Here is a 27,535-nt window from a genome sequence, read left to right as displayed (position 1 = left end):
TCCTGCAGGATTTATGGTGTCAGTCCCCTCCAGCATTACTTCAGATATTAGTCAAGTCCATACCACATTGTGTTGAAGCACTTCCGTGTGCTCACAGGAGCCCTAGATGATATTAGGCAGATGTAACAGTTTCTTTGGTTCTTTAGTGTATATATTAAAACATAAACTTCTAGTATGTTCTACAAGCTGTATTGTTAAAATCAATGATTATAATGATATCTGTTTTTTGTAATATTAGAAACATTTTATAACTGTATCTTTTTTGACTCTTACAAAAATCAAAACAATAAAATAAGAGTTACAGTTTATTACATACAGTTCCAAAATAAAAATTTTGAGGTTCTAAAATATTCTTTGTGTAAAGGAAAGGGTATATTTAGCTTTTACAAAATATTGAATTACTTATGAAAAAGTTAAGTATATTTTAGAACATAATGATAGTTTTTTGTTTAATGGACAATAAATTTACATGAAATGTTAGGTAAATTACATTTGTAAAAATATTCAAACCATCTCACATAAAATGAAAACTCTGAGATATCTAATTTTTATGCCCAAAAACATTCATATTAAAAGATACAAAAAATGCTTCAGTATACTGCAAAATAATTTGGAAAAGTATAGGCAGATACATTAGTATAACATCTTTATTCAGTAGATATGTACCATGTACTTTGTAAATACAATTAGAATGAACATTGCTGAAAAAAAGAGATAGTATCACAGTTTTCAGTAAACTGAAGATAGTATTGCAAACAAAATTTGACAGAGGAATCCCATAATCTTGGTTTTTAATAAGGTGGAAAGATATATCTAGCTTTTCAACATACACAAAGTATGAAACCCGTGATTTAGAGCAAGAATGTGCATATAGGTGAGAACTGTCAACTGTCAATTAAAAACAAAGGTGAACAGAAATTAATGTGTAGGCAAAGCTAGTGGACATTAAGCTTGCTACAACAGGGTACTAAATAATAATAAAATGGCTGGTGCAGTAAGCTAGATGTCAGGTAGAGACCTTGTGGCAGTAAGCTACACTTTCCACAAGGAGAACGGTAAAGCAGAGTATACAGCACGTGCATACATTAATCACTAAACATGATCATAGAAGATGTCTGTAGGTTGGTTAATTCAATGCTTATTTTGTATAAAATGTACAAATTGCCATTCTGTTACCAAATTAAAACTGAATATTAATTAAAGTCTGCATCTCAGAACTTGCAGAACATTTTCAGCCAAATATCTTTAATGCTAAATGATATGCAACTAAACATTTAAGTGAAAAATTCAGGTAAAAAGGAATAACGATACTCAGTATGAACCTTCCACAACTTCTACACTCTTCAAAGTAGGGAAAAAGGTAAGATCAAATATATGAAAATATTGAAGAAATGGATAGTGATGCACAAAAGGAAAAGCCACTCAGAGTACTGGCTACTATGTAAGTTCAATTACCTGCCTGTTCCTGCACAGTCCTCCTGAGCCTCTTTGTATTTATGCTCACTCTGCTTTTTTTGACAATGATGGGTGGGGGGATCAAATGTTTGGACTATTTTGGAGTGCAGACTAGAAGGATATAAAATTTTAAGGAAGAATATATAAGATATGAGCAAATTTATTTGAAACTAATCAAAAAGGTACTTATGTTGCAGAGCACTTGCTATCCACATCTCCTGCTTTCCACAAAGAACATTTTTTGTGAGAACAATAAATCCCTTGTGAGCAGTATCCAGAAATTTTAATGAACAAAGTACATTAAGTAAGTCAAAACAATATTTAACATGTTCAGTGCCTTGTTAGACAAACTGTGTTTTATGTTCATTCAAGATGTACTACTCTAAAGTCAACCGCCATAAGGTATGTGGCTGAAAAGAAAAACTGATGGAGGAAAGTCAGTGTGTTATACCATCAGGATTTTTGAACATGTTGGTATACAGTACTCACATTATTTTGTGGGAATACATTACATTAACAAAGATGCATTATGTGATCAAAAGTATCCAGACACCTCCAAATAAATACATTTTTCATATTAGGTGCATTGTGCTGCCACCTACTTCTAGGTACTCCATATCAGTGACCTCAGTAGTCATTAGACACCATGAGAGAGCAAAATGGGCACTCCACAGAACTCACGGACTTCAAACATGGTCAGGTGATTGGGTGACACCTTGTGCCATAAGTCTGTATGTGAAATTTCCACACTCCTAAACATATATAGGTCCACTGTTTCCAATGTGATGGTGAAGTGGAAACATGAAGGGACACGATTCTTGAGTTTCTCCTGGCATATTTGATAATCAAAATATCCACGGGTGTACTGTCAGTCTACAGTGTCCAACGGGCACAATATTTCGGCGATCATACATCTCGCCATCATCATGTGAAGACGGACTGAGCTTCTGTTAATGTGCTGGCACAAAATGCGTATGCTATGGCTGCTCAGAGGGAACTGGGCTCGGTTGCAGTGGCCGATTTAAATATGCTCTGCCCGCGATGCGCTCCCTCCGCTGTCCGCGCCACGGTCGCGCGGTGGAACAGATTGCAACAATGTTTGAGATGACGTTGGAGTGATGGCTCTGTCCGCCGTGGTCGTCACAACTATATATTTGCTCGATTTACTCTTGATTAACCCAATTGCTGGTTCCCAAGCCTTGCTAAGGTTATAGCCACAGTCATGGTTTATGAGGTCATCATTGGTGCGAATTTCAATGGCCTCTCTAACAAAGCTTTCCCAGTATCTCAACGACTGTACCAGAATCCTCGTACATTCATACTCCATAGAGTGATTTTCTGACAATGTTCAGCGACCCCCAACTTGCTCTGATACATCAGTTGAGTGTGCTCTGGTGTTCACGGAATCGATCCTCGATGGTACTCATCGTCTGACCAATATAGGACTTGCCACATTGACACGGAATCTGGTACACGCCGGCCTTCCTCAAACCGAGGTCATCTTTGGCACTCCCCACCAGTGCACGAGTTTTATTCAGAGGACAAAACACAGTTCCGACCCGGTGTTTCTTCAAAATGTGGGCGATTTTCCCCGAGAGTGCACCTGTATATGGAATAAACGCAGTGCCTACCTCCTCCCTCGTGATTTCATCCATCTAGAGTTTTAAGTACCCCATTCGTCTGTGAAGGGTGGTGGCAGCTGCCCAACCACTACAGCACAACCTGTGCCAAGAGAATTCATTCCACAATACATTCCAGCCAAGTCTCTGTACAACTTGTCTTGACTAGCAAGAACAGTGATCTCATAGAGGCTTCAAAGATTTTATAACGATCACTGGTATAACTTAAAAAGAATTAATAAAATAGATTTACCTCAACTCAAGTGAAATGCTTCAACATTAATTTAAATGTGCAGGAGGTAAATATAACTATGGAACAACTCATTTTATGAATGTTTATATATGTAGATTATTCTTCTCAAACTGAAAAGATCAATACCCCTGGTATCATACAACTCTTATTATATTATTGTAATTGGGTCAATAAAAAAAAAAAAAACTACTCACTAAGTGGCCGCAGGAGAAAACACGTATAAAGATGTTGGAATGTGCAAGCTTTTAGAGCCAGTGGCTCCTTCTTCTAGCAAGAGGGATGAAGGGGCAGGTAGAAGGGTGAAGACCTTGAGGGAATTGGGTGATAGTTGTAGGTAAGCAACTAGTATTCTCTCATATGACAATTTATTAGCACTTCATGTCTACACCGATACAAGTCCATGAGGCTAACTCCCGTTAGCGGAAAACATCCTCCAAAACTCTCCATCTCAAAGATAGCACACTTACACTCTTTACAAATATCGATAATTACGGCGCTGCACGCCACATAGCCCCCCCCCCCCCCCCCCCCCCCCCTCCGCGCAGTATGGAGTACGTCCCTGTGAATGGGGGGAGGGGGGGGTGAGAAGTTAAGAAGGTAACATACAGTTCTTCAGCGTCAGGCGGAAGCGGTCGACTGGTAGGAGACCGGGGGGTGAAACCCGGTACGTCGACGGCAAAATCAGCAAGCGAAGCCGGCGGCCGAAGACGACGTCCTGTCCTGGAGTGGAGGTGTAGCACTTCGTCTGCAGGCAGGCAGAGAATCACCTTGCCAGAAGGCCTAACAAAGGCACGCAAATTGCCACACGCAGCACTTGTGCTTAATTTAAAGTGACGCACCACATGAGTTTCTGCACTTCCTCCCTCAATTTTGTCACACGAGAGTAACACACACGCCTTATCACCATCAACAAAAACAGATAATTTATGTATGTCATCAGGATGTACATGTGTTGTGAATTCTTGGGTGGCACCTGTACGAGCCAGGGGGGGGCGGCAGGGAGGTGTGGGGAAGCCATGGCAGGGAGAAGCGTTTGCGGAGAGGGGTGTGGCAGGTGCACTGGACTGCGTAGGCGACAACCTCGGGTGATCAACTGACGGCCGAGGGAGTGTGGCCGAAGGTAACGGGGAGCCCACATGGATTGAACGGCGTGACCAAGAGCTGTCACACGAAGATGGTGACACAATGGTAGAATCCAAGTGGTTGGCAGCTCGACTGCGAGGGCTGGGAGGAGTGAAGCCTCGAAAAGTTTGGCCACTCGAATTAGATGAGAGCGGAGAAGAAGCAGTGCTCGGCAAAGAAGCCCGCTGTGGAGAATCAGTACCCGAATGTATGGTATGAGAAGATGAGTGGCCACTTGAAGTAGGACTGGAAGAGATAGGGACCGAATCAGGGGGTCCACCTGAGGCTCAATGAAAGCTGGTTTCACTCGGTTGAGTGAGACCGTGGTTACAGAGTCTTTTATGAGGAGGTCCATGTTATTCCCGGAGCGTTTGACAACCTTGTAAGGACCTGTGTAGGGTGACTGAAGTGGGGCTTTGATTGAGTCATCTCTGAGAAACACATACCCACAAGAGTCTAGAGTGCGCGGTATGTACACGCGCGGAGGTGTATGACTAGCCAGAAGTTTGCTGCAGTGCAAGCGCACTCGCTCGAGAAGTGAAGGGAGTTCGGAGGGCCGAGGAAGTGGGGTGGGAGCGACTAATTCTCCAGGCAAAACCACCGGTTGGCCATACACAAACTCGGCTACGGAACCCTTGAGATCTTCCTTGAAAGTCACACGAAGGCCAAGAAGCACCAAGGGCAGTGCTTCTGTCCATAGTGAGTCATGACAATGCAAGGCAGACTTTAAGGTACGATGCCATCGCTCGACAAGCCCATTGCTTTGGGGGTGGTATGCAGAAGTATGAATTTTGACAATACCACACATTTTACATAAATCGGAGAAAACTGAAGACTCAAATTGCCGTCCCTGGTCAGTAGTGAGGTAAACAGGTGAGCCAAATCTAGAGATCCACGAATCTAAGAATGCTCGGCTTATTGTCTCAGAGGTAATGTTTGGAATAGGCACGGCCTCAGCCCACCGAGTCATCCTGTCAATGGCTGTAAACAAGTAACGGAAACCCTCAGAGTGGGGCAAAGGTCCTACGAGGTCCACATGAACATGATGAAACCGGCCTGGCGGTTGGGCAATACAGCCAAGGGATGGGGAAGTGTGCCTGGAAACTTTGTTCTGTTGACACAACAAGCATGTCCGGGCCCAAGACTGACAGTTGCAGCGCATGTCTCTCCAAACAAACCGTTCAGATACCAGACGGGTGGAAGCTTTGACACCGGGGTGTGCTAATGTGTGTAATTTGTCAAAGACCTGGCGCTGAAGGGGCTTAGGAATGAACGGCCGCAACGTACCAGTCGATTCATCACACCACACTAATTCAGGTATGCTGGGGAAAGTAGAGCGTACCGGTTTGAGAGAGGAGCTGTGGTCCGAAATCAACTGCATGGTATCAGGGTCCGCCGATTGCAACCGAGGTAGGTCTGTTAAGTCAATTAAGGTTGTGACAGCACCTACACGCGAGAGAAAATCAGCAACCACATTGTCCGCTCCTCGGATGTAGCGAATGTCATTTGTAAATTGCAAGATGTAGTCAATGTGACGTGGGGGCGGATCAGACGAAGGATTTTTTATCGCAGGAACCAACGGCTTGTGATCAGTGAGCACATAGAAATCTCGTCCCTCAACATCAGTTCTGAAGTGTTTTATGGCCTCGTACACTGCAAGTAATTCTCTGTCGAATGCTGAGTATTTCTTCTGTGCAGTGTTTAACTTTTTTGAGAAAAACTGCAGGGGTGTCGTAACATCATTGTATGTCTGACTCAGTACTGCGCCGACAGCACTGTCACTAGCGTCAGTAGTGATAAACATTGTCGCGTCCGCACGTGGGTGAGCAATAGTGACAGCGGAGGCCAACAGCTGTTTGAGTTCGTTAAATGCCTTGTCCATGTCTGGTGTCCATGGGACCTGGCGGGTGCCGGAAGTTTGTGAGCCTGCGAGCGCATCTGTGAGAGGTGCCTGCACCGCAGAAGCAGCTGGCAAATGTTTACGGTAATAATTAACTGTTCCGATGAACCTGCGTAATTCCCTATAGGTCTGGGGGCGTGGCATCTCAAGAACAGGCTTGATCTTGTCCTGCGGTGGTGTCAGACCGTCCGACGACACAACATAACTTAGGAATGTGACGGATGACTGGTGCAATTGAGTCTTTTTATTGTTCAGTTCTATACCAGCAGCTACTAACGTGTCTGTCACGACTTGAACACTCTCCTTACTCTGTTCCAAAGTATGAGCAAAAACCAATATGTCGTCCATGTATACGAAACAAAAGTCTAAATTGGATAAGGTTTGATTGATGAAACGCTGCCACGTTTGGGGGGCGTTTTTCAACCCAAACGGCATAAATTTGTATTGAAACAACCCGAAGGGAGTGGTTATGGCAGTCTTTTCAATATCTTCCGGAGCCATGGGGATCTGATGAAATGCGTGCTTGCAGTCCAAAACAGAGAAGTACTCTGCACCTGCGAGTGCATGATTGAAGTCCGCAATGTGTGGGACCGGGTATTTATCAATGGTGGTGTGGGCATTTAAACGCTTATAGTCTCCGACCATACGCCAAGTACCGTCTTTCTTTTGATCAAACAAGATAGGACTAGCCCAGCAACCGGAAGAAGGTTCAATTATTCCCTTTTGTAATAAATCATCTAATTTTTCTTTTGCAATTTTCATAAATTCCGGCTTGAGGCGGCGTGGGCGTTGCGATATGGGCGGCCCAGCGGTTAGACGTAACCGGTGAACTGTGCCATTAGTGACTACTGCAATACGTGGCGCGGCAAAACAGTCAGATGTCCGTGAAGCGGAGCAGGCGGTGGCAGGCAAGCAAAGCTGTGGCGCTGAGGCGTGCCAATTGCTCGAAGGCTGCGTAGCGAACGCACGCATGTTAACCTGGGCGAGGTTGGTACACTGGTTTTTGGTAGCGGGCCGTGCCGCTACGCGTGCTGTAGGCCCGAGTGGGTGTGGCCTAACAGCAGACGGCTGTATTTCATTGCCACGGGCTTGGGAGGTTAATTGTTCATTCGAAATGCATGGAACATGAGCACATAGGCATACACTGTCATTACAAGGGGGAATGCTGACACAGTTTGCAGAGTTCACAACATTGTCATTAATGTGTGTGGGTACGGGAACACCAGATTGGCACGGACTAACCTTGTCTGTAGCCGACGAGTCGTCCGCTTGTAGTGACGCGAGGCGTTGTTGTGTGGAGGTCAACTCGTGATGTATGTCGCGGGGATGCAACAGCATTTTCCTACGTTCCATCCGCAAGTTCGAAGACTCGGCGCGCTCCGCTAGCCACTCGTTTGTCCAAGATAGGTTTGGGCACTTCTTAGCCCAGCGCACATGTTTGGTGTTAGCCGAACTGTCACTCGGCGGAGCGAAAGGAATATGTTTGTTCAGTGGGGGGTAAAACACAGTATTTTTCACAAAATCTAGTGACAACTGATAGTGCCTGAGGAAATCAATTCCAAGAATAGGTTCTTCAACTGTTGACTCTAAAAACGTCCACTTCAGCTTGCACTGTATACAGTGTAGAACCCGAACACTGTAAGGTAGACAAGTTCACTGCACGAAGTACTGTTTTGTGCGGTTGCACTTTATTGGTCGCTACGCAAGCCGGTAGCAAAGAGACATCTGCGCCAGTGTCTACCAGAAACCGTACACCCGATTGTAAATCTCGGACATAGACTCGACCACACTTACTGTTGTTGTCCAAAACGGAATGCAACGTTAGATGGTGCATGTTGTTTATGTCGCAGGAGGTGGCACCGCTGCCTACCTGCAGTTGGAGTTTGGGTAAGAGCACGGCGACTGGCATTTGCGTGCTTGCTCCCCGAATCTCGCGTGGAAGAAACAGTTAGATTGAGCGGGCCTGTGCTCCTGTGGGTAGTAACTAGGTGACGGAGTATGCGACCCAGAATTTTCCACCGAGGCCGGTGCGCTGTCGTTGGGCGGAGCTGGAGGTGCAGGTAGGGCGGCTAGTTTAACAAACTTGTTATTAGCAGCACCAGACAAGGGCGTGGTGTTGGACAGCTTCTTAGTGCGGTCACATCCAGAATGCAGTGCGTGGAGCTCACGCTGCCTGGCGGAGTAAGCTCTATCGGCGGCACGTAAACGTTCATTTACTGGCCTATCCTCATACGCAGAGATTGCAGTCTGGACAGGCAGAGGCAGCTTTTCTGTCCAGATTTCTGCGAGTGTGTCATCAGGCATAACTTGCTCGTCGACGAGAAGACGGATGCACCGCCACAGCTGGGACGGAGACCTGTCGCCGAGGCACTCTTCGTAAATTACCTGTCGCACGTTTTCTGTCCTGGTTTTTGAGACGCGCTCCAGTATCGTCTGTTTCGCCATAGCATACTTCTTCTCTGCTAGGGGCGGTGCTTTGACCAGATCGTAAATTAAATCGACGCGGTCGTGAAGGTGGTTCATGAGGCACACAAAGCGCGCGTCGTCGTCCAAAGCACAGACATTGAATGTTTGCTCAACCAGGTTGAACCAAAATTCCGAGTGAGCGGGTTTGAAGTCTGGTAGTTTCGGCAGATTCGGCACAGCAGTCACTGTGGAGGTGCACCTATTTCTTCGGATGGGAGTAGAGCACGAAGAGGATAGAGTGTCCGAATTATTGGCGTCCTGTAATGCGGGTATCGCAAAGTTCACTTGACGCCGGGGGGGCGGCTGAGAAGCGACGGACGCACGAACAGTGTGAGAATCGTAGTCACAATGTGCATTTTCATTGACTAGATAGCTCGGAGAGAAGCTGCTAGTACTTACATACGCCGGTGAATGTCCGTTATGCACTCTGTATTCATTCGGCCGTGAATGGTGGGGGTGGTTGTAAATGTCCGGGTAATTACTGTCCAGCACAGAATTGTTGACTTGATTATGAGCAACACAAGGATCCCACACATGTCCACAAGGATGCACACTCAATGTGATATTGTCTGTTTGGCGAGCATTGAGCACATGTTGACTAACCGGCGCGGAAGGATACACACGTGGCGGGAACTGGCTCGGGATTGAATTTACTGCTGGATTTTCCAAAGTGGCAAGATTCCGCTCGACACCACGAACTGTATTGAATTGTGCGTTCGACACAGGAGTAGGAATGTTCCGAACAACACTCTGTGGAGAACACGTGGAAAAGTCTAGGCTAACAAAGCCAGAGTCCGCGACTGTTGGCGGTTGGCAGAAACTGGCTGCACTCGATGAATTCCACTGCATGTTCGGGCTGAAAGATTCCGAAGGATCTCGCGGCATATCCACTACGACGGCAGGGATGCTGGAGAGATGTTGCTGAGATCTGGGCGGCGGTGAGTGCTGAAAGGCCATTGTCTGAAGCTAAAACACCGGCCCTCGCGATCGCGAAAAGAAAACCGACGCGGTAGGCACGTAAATAACACTTCATGCCGTAACTTGAACGCGTATTACACAAAACGGGGTCACCAGTGAGGGAATTGGGTGATAGTTGTAGGTAAACAACTAGTATTCTCTCATATGACAATTTATTAGCACTTCACGTCTACACTGATACAAGTCCATGAGGCTAACTCCCGTTAGTGGAAAACATCCTCCAAAACTCTCCATCTCAAAGATAGCACACTTACACTCTTTACAAATATCGATATTTACGGCGCTGCACGCCACAACCTATTGTATCTTTCATTCTCATCCTGTCTGGTAATCTTTCACAACTCAGAGTTCTGTGTGACTTTTCTGAACTCTTTCCATTTTCTACACCTCATGAGTCCTTTTCTTCACCCTCTCCCTATCCCTTCAACCCTTCTGCCAGAAGAAGGTGCCACTGGCTCCGAAAGCTTGCAAATTTTAATACCTTTATATGTGTGTCTTCTGTCACCTCTTGGTGGACAGATTTTTTTAATCTACCCAATTACAATATATTTTCATAAATTGAATTATTTTCATTGATGTATTATATACTGGCTTGATTACATTACATGACCCTCCAGAATTCCACACATAAGCATTTATGAGTGGGAATTTCCTAGTTCTGTGATGTAGCATGTCAAAAACATAAAAATAATATAAATTTTCTGTACAAAGTAAATTATAAAGATTACCAAAATTGAATATTTAAAAAAAATGTGTCTTCTGGTTCTTTATCCACTGCCCATCCTTCACTTCATCATAATGTTGTTCTGTTGTAGTGCAGACTCAGTAGTCTCACATTTTGCTGAGTCACTATTTGTTTTCCTTACAACATGTTTTTTGGCATCAATACACAAAACCAGGTTCCCTAATACAAGCTGCAACAAATTACATTCTAATCCAGTAAACAAATTGGAGGTACTTGAACTAACAGACAATTATGTCAGAAAATTATGTGTCATGAAATTTCTCAACAGTATAATCCTATGTTTATAACAAAATGGGCACGGTCATTCAGCAATTATAGAAAATGTTTCAAATGTTACAGCTCAGTGGGTTAAGTATATTCAATGATACAAAGATAACTCTAAGTAAAAACACACATACACTGTAATACTGATGCCCCCAACACTTTTGTATATTTTTTGCACAGTATCTTAACAGTTATGTAACATGTTTGATTAATTAAATTCAAATGTGTATCTATATAAATTGTCATGGCAGAAATAACATGAATGAAACAACAGAATCATGCTTCCTGAAATCTGACAGTATTAATAATGAGACACAAGACAAATAAGGCAGTTTTTTATTAGCTTGCAATGATAATATTAAATGTAAATCATGTCACTAACTACAATGGCATATCATATAAAATGTGTTAAATTTTGAAACATTAAGTAAATATTGAAGAAATGTAAGTTTTTTTTAACTGTCTGCTTAAGTGTGAATCATTCACTCACTCATTATTCAGGAGTATGTACCCTGCGCCATCTTCAAAATTTACAGTAATATATGTTTGTGTCCTTACACAAGAGTGTCAAATCAGTACAATTATGTAGCACTAGCACTACATTATGTAGCATGTTTTATCGAACTGTTCACATTTTGTATAGTATAAACAAATATCCAGTTGTTCAGTGGTATTAGGTGTCTTCAAATATGGTTAATAATATCAACATTCACCACTACCTTCGTACCTGGAACACTAAATATCTCTCAGAAATATAAATGTCTCTCTGTAACTCCATGGAATTATTACTTCAGCATTAAAGCATTGTAGTTTTTGATAGATTAGCATAATTGTGTAATTTTAAGTAGCTAAGAATGACAGTATTGGTAAAAGAAGATATTTTGAAAAGATTGACAGGATAAGATAAAAATAGATGTAGTATAAAAGCTACAGTAAAGAAACGCTACAACTTTTGGAGGCTTTTGCTTGTCATGGCACATGAAATACCAAGAATAAATGTTCTCCTGAAGTTTTACATAATTTATTAATATAAAAACAAATTTTATATCAACAGTTAAACCAGTTTAATGTGTTTTCTTAAATAACACATTAATTATAACTAGCATATGACAAATGTCTTCAGTGGAAAGTTTCCTTTCGATCAGCAACGTAATTTGCAACCTCAGATTATGTGACCATTCCTGAAGCACTCTGAATATATGTAATAAAATAGAACACTACAGCCATCCTTGTGATGTCATTTATTATATAGCTGCCAGTTTTTGTGCTTCAGTGCAACATCTTCAGCCTGTAGCTGCTGCTAAGTTAGTTAACAACATCCATATACACGATTCATCAATGGCCAACATCTATAACTGGTTTTCACAGACTATCTGTAACAGCGGTGTCGTCTCTCCCACAGTCAACTATCAGCTGACTGTAGAAACATTCAAAACTTCAGTAATGTTCCTTGGTGCAAACAACCTTTTGCATATATCAGTCTATAGGCATTTGGATAAGGGTTTGCCATTACCTCAAGTGGGCCTGTGTAGAAATAAAAGAACCTTTTTAATTCAGCAGCTAACAATTTGAATCTCTCATGCATCTTAACAAAGTCTCCTCTCTTCAAGTTTGTTAATTTTACCCTTGCATTGTGTCTCTTCTTTCTTGCTTCACATTGTTCCTTCTTTACTTCTTGTACAACAGCTTTTTCTTGTGCTGAAATAGGTTCACATTCTGGAAATTCAATAAACCTTTACATTTGTGTGATTTATCTTGAACCTGAAATTTATCAGATTCTTTTTAGTCCTCATGTGGATGACTTCAGACTTTTCGTTACTTTTTTGCACCATACAGATATCTTGTCAAAATAATTTTGCAATTGGTTTTGATCACCTGATGACTTTGCAATACAGCATCATCTGCCCTATCTAAGAAGGCTGCTCAGATTGCCTTCTAAATCATTCACGTATACCAGGAAAAACAGAGAGCCTACAACACTTTGTTGGGGAAAGCCAGAGATTACTACTGTTTCATTAGATGGGTTTCCATCAGTTATCCCTTTCTGACAGAAAACATGAGTCCAGTCACACAACTGAGATGATACTCCATGCGCATGTGATTTAATTAGAAGTTGTTTATGAGGATTGTTGTTAAAAGCCTTCTGGAAACCTAAAAATATGAAATCGGTTTGACATCCTCTGGCAATAGCACTCATTACTTGATGAGAACAAAGATCTAGCTATCTTTCACAAGAACTATATTTTCTCAATCTATACTGCCAATTTGTCAATAAATCATTGTCTTTGTGGGAAAAATATATTAAAAACAAAGATTCCAAGACTTACCAAGTGGGAAAGCACCAGTAGATAGGCACAATAAATAAAACACACAAACACACACACAGAATTACTAGCTTTCGCAACTGATGGTTGCTTCTTGAGGAAAGAGGGAAGGAGAGGGAAAGACGAAAGGATGTGGTTATATGTAACTGTTAGTTTTGAAAACAGAACAAAATATTGCCATTTGTTATTTGTCATGTTACATTTGTGATGCAACTTGTAAATATGTATAATGGACAGTATGGATTTGAGATACAATGCACAATGCAGTGTTGGCTGGAAGTATGTGCACAGTTGCTAAATGAGACACTATCAACTTTAGCTATTTTCCTATGGAATTGTCTCCAGCACTAGTCATTAGTCTAGTTCAACTGCACTTTATACAGACATCTATACTGTGAGATTGGTCTGCCGTTACATGTAACTAGGACTACACACTGCTGAACAATATATATATTACCGCTGCCCATCGTGAAATTGAATGTTGCCAGTTCATGATGGGAGCATGTGACAGGATAAGGAAAGATTGTAAGCAGATGAATTATTCTCGCGATGATGCCAGCTGTAAGTGGGGAAACACACCACTGGTGTGTGTGTGAATTCCTAAGGGACCAAACTGCTGGGATCATCGGTCCCTAGACTTACACACTACTTAAACTGATGTAAGATAACTTATGCTAAGAACAACACATGCACCCATGCCCGAGGGAGGACTCAATCGTCTGGTGGAAGGGGCTGTGCAATCGGTGCCATGGCAACTCAAACCACGCTGCCACCCCGAGTGGCCCACCACTGAAATTAGCGGCGTTGACAGTGGGCGGACATCTGTGGTCCATCACCTAGGAACGAGCATCTCAGAAACGGTGAATGTGCTGCTAATGTCGTGAACATCCATAGAAACCATTTTAAGGAAGCTGTGCCGATAGTGACACATTCACGGATTGTCGCCTCCTTGACACGCGCTGTTGGCTCCATCGGGAGTTGAAAAGGAAAGACTGCACAGGCAGTGGAAATTGAATGCTGGAGGCTGGTGTGACAACACAGTGATATCCCGGTATACTAGCAATACTGGCTTGTTAAACTAATTGTCTGGCGAATAGCACTGATTGGGTTTTGGGCTATGACAATGCTTGCCTGAATTGGTGTCTTAATCTGCATGTGGAGATGTCTTATAGTAGTGAATGGAGAAAGAAAAATTGATGATTATTGAGTTCCTTACAGTAATAATACATTTGTAGTCAAAAAAGCATTGATTTGGTATGTTAACTTGGACGCTCCTACATCCAGTACTTTTGATGTGTTGATAAACATATGGCAGTGGGTGGTTTAAGTTACTGGTGTATTATAAGAACATGAATTATTCATTGCCAGCTGCTGTGGCCAAGCGGTTGTAGGCACTTCCATCTGGAACTGCGCTTCTGGGTCTCATATGTAAATTGTTTATTGTCTAACCAAGCACTATAGGTGTAGTTATGGTATAGTTCAGTGAACAATGACTGAAATTTTAGGAACTACATTTTCATTCTCCATTTTATATTTTTGTGTGTTCTTGTAAACATTTTGTATTTTAGCTTTAATAGACCTGGCTTGAAAGTAGACTTGGAAGTTTGAAACTAACTATCAGCTTAATAAAATTCAACTGTGGCAGAATTACATTGCACAAATTATCCAAGTTGCTGATTCTGTTCTGACTTTATTACAATAAGTTTCGTATTGTTATTATAGTGTGGCTAGCCTCCTTAACAAAAGAAAACCATCCACTTTTCTAATCCATCAACTTATGTATTTCAACATTAAGCAGTTAACTTTTAATGGTAAGAAACTGAGGTACAAAAGACAACTGGTGGTCTAATGACAAGCAACATACCTTTTCGCAACTACATCAAGTTAAATTTTAAATTCAGTGATATTTTTGCTTATTCATAGTCATACAAATACATTTTATGATGTCACCAAACAATTTCCCACAGATTCAGAGTGAAACAATAGAGTGTGATATAGCAGAAGACCAGCGTCTTCTGACGGAGGAGCTGGCAATAGAAGAGAGACAGCCACCTGTACGACAGAGCCGGGACTTGCCAGGAACACCACATGTTCGCAGAGCTGGTAAGAGTTTTTATTGAAGGCTGATTGATGTTACTGTTTCACAAAAGGAGTTTCACTTCAGGAACATAAGCCTTCAGATATGTCATTTAGTGCTGCCTTCAGATATGTCATTTAGTCCTATTTTGAGGTAACCATAAATGTGGAAATATCTGTTACAACCTTACAGGCCTGCAGAACAAGTATATTTCCCTGACCTGGAGCTGGTCTGTATCGGCATCTATATGCTAAAATTAGTGCTATGTGTGTGACTGTCATTTCCATGTGATTTTATGTATATTAGTTTGTCACTAAGAATTTTGTGTGAGTTAAAATTATCTGAGACTGTAGCTAGATTAGATTACATTAGATTCAGTTTTCATTTCATAGACTCAAAAATGAGATGATTCTTATGGGTATGGAACAACTCAGAAAGTTTAACACAAAAAACACAAGACATTTGAATATAATACTCACTACCCTGATCATTTGACAGGAGATTGTCAAAATACATTACAGGAAACTGGAACAGCTAACATTTACAGAATTAATACACTGTCAGAGTGAAACATCGTTATGCACTATTAATAAGTTTATCATATTCAAAATATTGACTGTTGTGCCAAGTGCTATCAAAACTGAAACATAAAAGACATTTTTACTTAAGCTGGACTAACAGCCTCTGTCAAGATATTCATCTATAGAGTCTTTCAAATTCTGTTTAAACTGTGCTTTATGTGGAGCCAAGTTTTTAGAAGTTGACGGCAATTTATTGAAAATGTGTGCTCATGAATAATGGACTCCTTTTTGGACTAAGGTATGTGATTCTAGGTCTTTATGTAGATCTTATGTATTGAGCTATTGGCTGGAAGTAGATCTATATTTCTTACAACAAATTTCATTAAGGAATACATATACTGACAAGCAGTGATTAGAATACAGAATTCTTTGAACAGGTTTCTACATTATGTTCATGAATTTACACCACAAATGAATCTTATTATAAGTGTTTGCACACTAAAAACTTTTGCTTGGTTAGATGGTTTACTGCATAATATAATCATGTATGACATAATAGAATGAAAGTAAGCAAAGCTTTTTAATATTTATATCTCCTACACCTGACATCATTCTCACTGCAAATACAGATTTGTTTAGGCTCTTCAACAATTCTGTGGTATGCCATTCCCAACTGAATTTATCACCAGATTGTAATCCCAGAAATTTAACACTGACAATTTCATTGATCAGCATGTTTTTGTGTGTTATACACATCCTGGAAGGAACTCCCTTACAGGTTCTGAACTGCATATAATGGGTCTTTTCAAAGTTTCATGACAATGAATTAGATTTAACCATATATTAATGGCAGTGAAAATTTATTAGCAGCCATTTCTAAGCCTGTACTTGACTTGGTGCTTATTACAATGTTGTTATTGAGTATAAAGTCACAAATACAGGATTTTTGTTTAGCGTGGTGCAGACACTTGGGCATGCTGTATTTACGGCATGGTGCTGGAGCCTATTAACACATTCCATAAAACTGGACTTACATTAACTGTTGTTGGAGACATTCTTTTGTGTTGGCTATGCCAAAACTTGTCACCTCCAGAACTGGAAGGTGCTGTTAGTAGCTTGTGGAATTCTGGTGTATAGTGACAGCGAATAGTAGATGACACAGTGGAACAGAGCACACAACACACTTCATTTTATAGAAACTCGATACATACAAGAATGTATAACATAACATACTCGATCACAGAGCAAACTGAACTCCTTCCATCACCCATCAGAAATAAGAATGTGAGTCGTTTTCTCTGAGCAGCAATGCTAATGCTGACAGAAGCTAGTCAAAAATTGTCTATTGACTAAGTAATACAAAACAAAAAATCATAACAACTGCAAACCTTTGTACAGAAAAAATACTGAATTGGAAAAAAAGTTGATTGACTATTATTTATTACTTTGTCGTATTGTTTCCTTTCCTTGATACAGCTTGAGACACAGTTGTGAGTGCATCACACAATTTTTTGTGTTGTAGTGGTGGACAATGTAAACTGCATTTGCTAAATCAGTAAGTAACCAGTGGTTGGATGCCTTGTGTTGTAAGGACAATTGGATATGGTTCTGAAGGGATCTAATTGCAGAAGAGAAAGCAAGCATGAATCAAGAAAAAGTGAATTTAAGTGCACAATCATATTAAAAGCATCCAGACACCTATTAGCGGACATTAATGTGGGATGTGTCCACTCGTTGACTTTATGATGGCTTGATCTCTGCTTGCAACACTTTCAATGAGGTGTCTGAATGTCTGTGGACTAATGGCAGCCCATTTTTCCTCAAGAGCCAAAATCAGAGAAGGTACTGATGACAGATGCTGGTGTGTGGAGCAAAGTTTCATGACTCTGGGCAGGCCAGTCCATTTCAGGAATTTTGTTGTCCACAAACCATTGTCTCACAGATGCTGTTTTACAATAGAATGGATTGTCACACTGATTCAAAAAATCATCATCTTCAGATTGTTCCTCTGCCAGGCACAGTACATAGAGCTGTAAAAATGTGTTCATAACCTTCTACATTTAGCATTTTCTTAAGCACAATAAGGAGATATTATCCTAACCATGAGAACACCCCCTTGCTGCAACACCACCTCCTCCATACTTCACTGTTAGTGCTACAGTATGGCAGGTAATGTTCTCCAGGCATTTGCCAAACCCATTTCATTCCATTGGATTGCTACAGGGTATGGCATGATTCATCACTCCAAATCACTCATTCCCAGTCATCCACTGTCCAATGGTCTCACTCCTTATATCACCTCTGGCATTGCTTAGTGGTGACTGCAGAAATGTGTGATATATGAGGAGCTGTACAACCACTGCTCATATTATTTTTAACTCCCTATGCACAGTTGTGGTGCTAGCTGGACTGCTTGTATCACTTTGGAACTTCTGAATGGTTCTTTATGCTGATTTCATGCAGTTTTTTACAACCAGTTCTGCAATGCTTGGCGGTCCCTGTCTGTTAATATATGAGATTATGAAGTGAAGGTAAGTATATCTACAAGCCCATATCCTGGACCCATCAGCGGTCAAAATGTACTAATATTTTTTTGTAACTGTCTGTTGTAATGTGATAGTTGCTAAACAGTCTACTGCTGCAATATTTTGTTATGTGGCAGTGCTTGCCCTCATGAAGAAAGGAAATAGATGTGACAAAATGTATGGGTAAGGAATCACACAACAGAGAATGTATAGCAGTTGGAAAATATGATATAGTGCTGTCGTTATCACACTGCGCAGTTGCTGGCCAAACAGAATCTGTCAATATTTCTAGATACCCTTTTCCAGTCATCACCATGGCCATATTTAAGGTGTGTGATGCTCCACTGCAGTATTTATTTTATGCTCCTCATTCCTAAATTTCAGGTTTGCTACTCATTTGGACGACCAACAATGAAGCTGTGTAATCATTAACTTCAATTCTAAACTTTGCTGACATATTTAAATAACATATAACACAAGTCAAATATTCAGAACTGGTAAAATAACTACTATAGCTCTATAGTCCCCTTTACTGAAAAATTACCACAGAAACATCAAACTTGAATACGACATATGGTAAAAACACAAAGAAAATCATTACAGTTTAGTACACTATACCAAAATAACCAGAATGTGAAATTTTGTCATTCTCAAATACATGATACAATACCATCTAACTAACCTTTTCCAAAATATAGTGAACTTTGAAAAATGACTCCCTTCTCACTTTTGTATTTGCCAATTAATTTGTCACTTCCTCAGGGCTGCTTCTGTGGCTAGTACTCCATTCTGTGGCTAGTACTCCAAGATTTACCAGTAGGTCTTGATTTTCCATTATTTGTAGGTAGTTCTTAAACCATTTTAAAACAGAAAAGGACCTTTCAGCTGAACAGTTGTAAATGGAGTACAGTTGTAAATCTTGAGTGCTGTGTAACATTAGTATAAACATACCAGATTTTTTAAAACCAATGTTCTCCAGAGAAACAGAAGAGAGAACATTTCATCATGATCATCTTTCTTCATAGACAACACATAGATTTTAAAATGTATACATTCTTACCAAAGTTTTTCTCTTTGTCAGCATTATACGAGGGCTATCTACAAAGTACATTAAGTTTTGGAATTAAAAATAAATAAAGTATTGGAAATTTTTTTAATTATATGCAGATGAAAGCCACACTTAAATACTACTTTTTTCATAGTTGCCATTTCCATTAAGGCACTTATTGTAGTGATGGACGAGCTTGGAAATTCCTTCGTCATAAAATTCGGCCGCCTGCACCTTCAACCATGTGGTTACCTCTTTTGGGACAGAAAAGGTGTGATTTTTGTGGCTTTCCTGGAAAGAGGCACTACAATAAACTCTCAAAGGTATTGCCAAACTCTGCACAACCTCAGAAGAGCAATACAAAAGAAGCGCAGGGGAAAGTTGGGCTCAAAGATCTTGCTGATTCACGACAACGCCCAGGCCCACACGGCAAATGCAACTCGTGAAGTTCTCGAAGCTTTTAAGTGGGAGTTGTTTCCTCATCCGCCGTACAGTCCCGAGTTGGCACCGAGCGACTTCCACTTATTCCCAGCAATGAAGAAGTGGTTGGCTATGCAGTGTTTTGATGACGACCCACAGCTTCAAGAAGAGGTAACCACATGGTTGAAGGCACAGGTGGCCGAATTTTATGCTGAAGGAATTTCCAAGCTTGTCCATCACTATGATAAGTGCCTTAATTTAAATGGCAACTATGTAGAAAAGTAGTATTTAAGTGTGACTTTCATCTGTATATAATACAAAAAATTCCAATACTTTATTTATTTTTAATTCCAAAACGTAATGTACTTTGTGGATAGCCCTCATAGATCTCTAGGTTTCATTGCAGCATCATAAATTTGAACAGCATCTAGTTCATTGATATTTGAGAGAAATGAAAATCTTAAGTTATATTCTCTGTGGACCTTAACTTTCTTTTGTAACTCATCCTGAACTGTTTATACAATCTTAGAATACGACATCTTCATTCTTTCCAGATCTCAACAGTCTGATCCTGTCTTTCTTCAGGATATTTGTGTTCATCTTCTGAGTCAGATGATTTATCAAAGAACCTCTTGTGTTTAATTTAATGTTACCTTTTTAGATTCTTAGCAGCTGAAGGAGGTGGAATTGATTCTGAATTCCTGAACTCTGTAAGTTTCTTTTCAGCTGAATCTTTTTGTGGATTGAAACATATGTCTGAAGCTCAGCTAAAAACGTTCCAAGAGAGTCATACATTTCAACAGAAATAAAACATCTACATTCTCAACTTGCAGCTTTTTCATTGCTTTGCTAAACTGTTGTAGAATACAAGCCCACACCGATGTCTTGAGAGCTTTCTCAATAGTACTTCCCATCACACTCACCTCAGATTTAGTGGTAACAGGGCCCAGCAGAAAGCCCATAAAAAGCTGAACACAGTCAAGCAGGAAAACAAGAAGAATATGTATTGAACTGTGAAAAAAAAGCAAAAGGTATACAGTGAATGGCCCAATTTCAAAAAGGGCAACATAGAGCAATGTAGAACAGCCACAGCATTGTGGTCAAGTTGCGCTGGAAAAGTCCCTGAGCTTCAAGTGCTAATAGAAAGCACAGAAGCTGATATCGTTATAGGTACAGAAAGCTGGCTAAAGCCTGAAATAAGTTCTGCAGAAATTTTTACGAAGTCTCAGACGGTGTTCAGGAAAGATAGATTAGGTAGAATTGGTGGTGGAGTGTTTGTGTCTGTCAGTAGTGGTTTATCTTGTAGTGAAGTCAAAGTAGATACTCCGTGCGAATTGGTGTGGGTGGAGGTTATACTTAACAGCCGAATTAAGTTAATAATTGGCTCCTTCTACCGACCCCCAGACTCCGATGATACAGTTGCGGAACAGTTCAGAGAAAGTTTGAGTCTCGTAACAAATAAATACCCCACTCATACGGTTATAGTTGGTGGGGACTTCAACCTACCCTCGGTATGTTGGCAAAAATACTTGTTCAAAACCGGTGGTAGGCAGAAAACGTCTTCCGAGATTGTCCTAAATGCATTCTCCGAAAATTATTTCGAGCAGTTAGTCCACGAACCCACGCGAGTTGTAAATGGTTGCGAAAACACACTTGACCTCTTGGCCACAAACAATCCAGAGCTGATAGAGAGCATCATGACTGATACAGGGATTAGTGATCACAAGGTCATTGTAGCTAGGCTCAATACCATTTGTTCCAAATCCATCAGAAACAAACGCAAAATAATTTTATTTAAGAAAGCGGATAAAGTGCCACTAGAAGCCTTCCTAAAAGACAATTTCCATTTCTTCCGAACTGACTATGCGAATGTAGACGAGATGTGGCTCAAATTCAAAGATATAGTAGCAACAGCAATTGAGATATTCATACCTCATAAATTGGTAAGAGATGGAACGGATCCCCCGTGGTACACAAAAAAGATCCGAACGCTGTTGCAGAGGCAACGGAAAAAGCATGCGAAGTTCAGAAGAACGCGAAATCCTGAAGATGGGCTAAAATTTACAGACGCGCGAAATTTGGCACGTACTTCGATGCGAGATGCCTTTAATAGGTTCCACAACGAAACATTGTCTCGAAATTTGGTAGAAAATCCGAAAAAATTCTGGTCGTATGGAAAGTACACAAGCGGCAAGACGCAGTCAATACCTTCGCTGCGCAGTGCCGATGGTACTGTTATCGACGACTGTGCCGCTAAAGCGGACTTATTGAACACAGTTTTCCGAAATTCTTTCACCAGGGAAGATGAATGGAATATTCCAGAATTTGAAACACGAACATCTGCTAGCATGAGTTTCTTAGAAGTAGATACCTTAGGGGTTGCGAAGCAACTCAAATCGCTTGATACGGGCAAGTCTTCAGGTCCAGATTGTATACCGATTAGGTTCCTTTCAGATTACGCTGATACTATAGCTCCCTACTTAGCACTCATATACAACCACTCGCTCACCAATAGATCTGTACCTACAGATTGGAAAATTGCGCAGGTCGCACCAGTGTTCAAGAAGGGTGGTAGGAGTAATCCATTTAACTACAGACCTATATCATTGACGTCGGTTTGCAGTAGGGTTTTGGAGCATATACTGTATTCAAACATTATGAATCACCTCGAAGGGAACGATCTATTGACACGTAACCAGCATGGCTTCAGAAAACATCGCTCTTGTGCAACGCAGCTAGCTCTTTATTCGCACGAAGTAATGGCCGCTATCGACAGGGGATCTCAAGTTGATTCCATATTTCTAGATTTCCGGAAAGCTTTTGACACCGTTCCTCACAAGCGACTTCTAATCAAGCTGCGGAGCTATGGGGTATCATCTCAGTTGTGCTACTGGATTCGTGATTTCCTGTCAGGAAGGTCGCAGTTCGTAGTAATAGACGGCAAATCATCGAGTAAAACTGAAGTGATATCAGGTGTTCCCCAGGGAAGCGTCCTGGGACCTCTACTGTTCCTGATCTATATAAATGACCTGGGTGAAAATCTGAGCAGTTCTCTTAGACTGTTCGCAGATGATGCTGTAATTTACCGTCTAGTAAGGTCATCCGAAGACCAGTATCAGCTTCAAAGCGATTTAGAAAAGATTGCTGTATGGTGTGTCAGGTGGCAGTTGACGCTAAATAACGAAAAGTGTGAGATGATCCACATGAGTTCCAAAAGAAATCCATTGGAATTCGATTACTCGATAAATAGTACAATTCTCAAGGCTGTCAATTCAACTAAGTACCTGGGTGTTAAAATTACGAACAACTTCAGTTGGAAGGACCACATAGATAATATTGTCGGGAAGGCGAGCCAAAGGTTGCCTTTCATTGGCAGGGCACTTAGAAGATGCAACAAGTCCACTAAAGAGACAGCTTACACTACACTCGTTCGTCCTCTGTTAGAATATTGCTGCACGGTGTGGGATCCTTACCAGGTGGGATTGACGGAGGACATCGAAAGGGTGCAAAAAAGGGCAGCTCGTTTTGTATTATAGCGTTATAGGGGAGAGAGTGTGGCAGATATGATACACGAGTTGGGATGGAAGTCATTACAGCATAGACGTTTTTTGTCGCGGCGAGACCTTTTTACGAAATTTCAGTCACCAACTTTCTCTTCCGAATGCAAAAATATTTTGTTGAGCGCAACCTACATAGGTAGGAATGATCATCAAAATAAAATAAGAGAAATCAGAGCTCGAACAGAAAGGTTTAGGTGTTCGTTTTTCCCGCTCGCTGTTCGGGAGTGGAATAGTAGAGAGATAGTATGATTGTGGTTCGATGAACCCTCTGCCAAGCACTTGAATGTGAATTGCAGAGTAGTCATGTAGATGTAGAAGTGATCACATAGCTCTTCTCACAGCTGCACGAATCTCTACTAATTTTTATCTGTTGTCATTTGCACATCCTGTTTTGAACCAAGAGTGCAACAGCCTTTGCCTCCTCGACATTTCCCGAATTTCATTACTAAACCATGGTTGGTCTTTTCGATCCTTAATCCACTTACTAGGGATGTACTTGTCCAGAGCATGATATACAGTCTGTTCAAACTTTGCCCATAATTCATCTATGGCTATCCTCCTGGAACTAAATGATTGCAGTTCATTGTCTAAGTGAGATGCTAACAATTGCTTATCTGCTTTTTCTAGCAGAAACACTCACCTAGCTCTCTTGATTGATTTATTAACTTTCATAACTGTAGTTACTATGACAACATAATGACCACTAATTCTTGCCTCTATACTGATGCCATTGATAAGGACCAGCCTATTTGTAGCTATAAGCTCCAGGATACTTCCATTGTGTGTTGGCTGCAAAACTAGTTGCTCAAGACAGTTTTCGGGAAACGTGTTCAAACTTACTTCACAAGACTGTGAATCCATACAAGTCCCATTCTATAATCAGTAGGATAAAGTCATCACCTACTAGTACTGCATGATCTGGGTGTTTATACACAACTGATCATATACTTTCTTTGAATGACTGTAGAACTGTCACAGTGGAGTCAGGTGGTGAGTACAAACATCCAACAATTAATTTGGTTTCATATAGACCTATTATGTGTCACCAGATAACTTCACTATCATACTCACTTACAATACTGTGTCTAATCTGACTTTCCAATAAACATTCCAAGACTTGCTAAATATCTCAGAGCTTTTTACTTTGAATTTTAGCCAACTCTCAGTCCCAAGAATAATTTGAGGTTGAGAACTCTCCTGGAGGGCAATAAATTTGGGTACTTCGTTATGAATACTTCAACAATTTACTGATAAAATACTTGCACCATCATACCACAGTGTACCACCCCTGAGCAAGAGTCTTGCAGAACAATGGCACTGTGCAACAATGAAGAGGGCACTCATGTGCCATCAGGTTTCCAGGACTGAGGCCCTTCCATCAGTGCTCCTCTACTTGTGTATGGCATTCAGAGATAACTTACATGCCTTGCTCATGAATTACCCTACAGCGAGATCCTTATGCTGCTGATGGAATTTTGTTTTACCGACTCCTACAATTTACTCAATGGAACTTCCCACATTGGTGTAGGGTGTCAAAAATCACATCTGTAATTCGCTAGTGCCCTCTGTATCTGAGCACTCAGCCCTGACTCCATTCACCACAAGGAGCTCACAGACTGTGCATGCATCCTGCTCCATGATGACACTGTATGGGGGACATTACAACTGCCCTGTACTGGGTCATTCCGGGTGTTGAAATGGGTTAGTCAGACCTTCACCATTAACATAAATGTTACTTCCACAATGGTCTCCATCAACAGGCTGAAATCTAAATCGATCCTCTCCACTTTGGAGAACCTAGCTGCTCTTATGACGATTCACCCCCAACAGGCTCATGATCCCCCAAACAACCTATTATCGCAGTAGACATTCACTACTTTCAACTACATGAAGTTTCAGTCAAACTGGCAAAACAGAACTTTTGGTTGAAGCTAGTTATGACTCTGGACTTTTCATCCACTCTGTTTGCTACCTGAGTCACCAATACCTCCTGCCTACCACTAACAGTGGATTTTTCTGCTGCCCTGTCCTGGCTTTCTCCAGCAGGTGAGCTCACAGTCACCCTGCTGCCTAACTGTCTGCACCTCTTGCCATCCACAGATATGCCATCACTGTCACTGTCACCCACAACAGTCCACCACTTGATGGCAGGTGCAGAATCACCTCCAACACCTCATGCTGCACCCAGTCCCATCACCTCCTGCCATACCATTTGTACTCAATATTCAGGTGATAGCCATTGACGAGTACTGGCAGCACTCACCACTCAATGACATTGACCTCATAGCGGATTGTTTGGTGCTCCACCCTCCAGGGGTAAGGGGGCACCTCTGTGGGGTGCTGCCTCGTAAGGGATCACTGGCCAGCATTCTGGAACAGTGGAATGTCTCCTTCTCTAAGAGGCAGTTTGGTCTAGAACACATTATGGTGTGTATAGATTGTTTTGTATCATAAGCAAATAAAGCTGTGTGGTCTGAGGAGCCTTGTCACGGCCCCCGCAACTCCCCCCATAGTAGGTTAGAGTCCTCCCTTGGGCATGGGTGTGTGTGTTGTCCTTAGCATAAGTTAGTTTAAGCTAGATTAAGTAGTGTGTAAGCTTAGGGACTGATGACCTCAGCAGTTTGGTCCCATAAGATCTTACCACAAATTTCCAAAAAAGCAAATAAAAGCTTTATATACATATATCCTGTCCGACGTATTACTAGTATGCTTCCCTGTCCTATATGGTAGAGTAGTTATGTCAGTTTTAACAATTCACAGCATAAATATATTTCTAACAATGGAAAATCCAGGATGAAATAATGACAATATATGAAAGGATAGATTGCTACTCACCATACAGTGGAGATGTTGACTCACAACAAGAAGACTGCTAAACAAGTGAACTTTTGGCCAAAAGCCCTTTGCCTGAATCAGATAAAACACAACCCCACCCTCTCCCCACACACACACATATTCATGAAACCACAACTCAGTGTAACAAAGTAATGCAATTCATTTAATAGAGGCAAGCCTTTTGGTCCAGACTGTATACTAATTAGGTTCCTTTCAGAGTACTGATGGAGTAGCTCAATTTTGAGCAATCATATAGAATTGACCACTTGACAAGACTCTGTAACTAAAAATTGGAAAGCTGCACAGGTCATATCAGCACACAAAAAAGGAAATATAAATAATCCACTGGATATATCACTGGCATCAATTTGCAGTAGGATTTTGAACATATACAGTGCTGTGAAATAATCTTGTAGAAAATGATCTATTGACAAATAACCAGCATGTATATGGAAATTCCTGACAGATTAAAACTGTGCACTGGACCAAGACTCGAACTTCGGACCTTTGCCTTATGCGGGCAAGTGCTCTACCACCTGGGCTACCCAAACACAACTCATGCCCTGTCCTCACAGCTTTACTTCTGACGGTATCTTGTCTCCTACCTTCCAAACTTCACAGGACATCTCCTGCAAAACTTGCAGAACTAGCACTCCTGGAAGAAAGGCTATTGTGGAGATACGGCAGAATTTGTAGTACTTGACTGGAAGTCACTGAATGAAAAAACAAGTGATATCGGTTGTTCTCTAAGGAAATATTATAGGTCCTCTGGTATCTCTAATATGTATAAACAATTTAGGAGACAATCTGAACAGCCTTCTTAGATTGTTAGTAGATAATGCTATTGTTTACAACTTGTGAAGTCTTATAAAGATTCTATATGGTTTGAAAAGAGGTATCTGACCCTAAACAATAAAAAGTGTGAGGCCCTTCAAATGAATACTAAAACAAAATCCATTAAATTTCAGCTACATAATAAGTCACACAAATTTAAAGGTTGCTGATTCAACTAAATACCTATATGCAGTATTACAATTACTAACAACTTAAATTGGAAGCATCATATGCTGTCAGGAAGGTGAATCAAAGACTGAATTTTATTACCAGTATACTTAGAAGGTGCAACAAATCTATTAAAGAGACTGCCTACACTACACTTGTTCATCTTCCTCCAGAGTAGTGCACCACAACATGTGATCTTTACCATATAGGATTAATGGGGAACATCAAAAAGTTCAGAGAAGGGTAGATGGTTTTGTATTATCATGAATAGAGATGAGAGTGTCACAGGCATGATTAGCAAACTGGAATGTCATTAATTAAAGCAAATGTGACATTACAATTTCCAACTTTCTCTTCTGAAGACAATAATAATTTTTTGGCTCCTACCTACATAGGGAGAAATGAACATCATAGTAAAATG

At 41.0% G+C, this 27,535-nt stretch overlaps 1 protein-coding gene across 1 annotated transcript in view; it reads left to right on the top strand.

The window, feature by feature from the left end:
• LOC126267779 (uncharacterized) overlaps nucleotides 1-27,535 on the top strand; it is a 185,794-nt gene that overhangs the window by 75,389 nt on the left and 82,870 nt on the right. The window contains exon 4 of the mRNA XM_049973083.1: nucleotides 15,094-15,229. Coding sequence (XP_049829040.1) covers nucleotides 15,094-15,229 — 136 coding nt within the window. The remainder of the gene's footprint in view (nucleotides 1-15,093; nucleotides 15,230-27,535) is intronic.

This window comes from Schistocerca gregaria, chromosome 4 (assembly GCF_023897955.1).
Source record: "Schistocerca gregaria isolate iqSchGreg1 chromosome 4, iqSchGreg1.2, whole genome shotgun sequence".
NCBI lineage: Eukaryota > Metazoa > Arthropoda > Insecta > Orthoptera > Acrididae > Schistocerca > Schistocerca gregaria.
The sequence above is the reverse complement of the archived record's forward strand: the minus strand, read 5'-3'. Positions and strand labels throughout refer to the sequence as shown.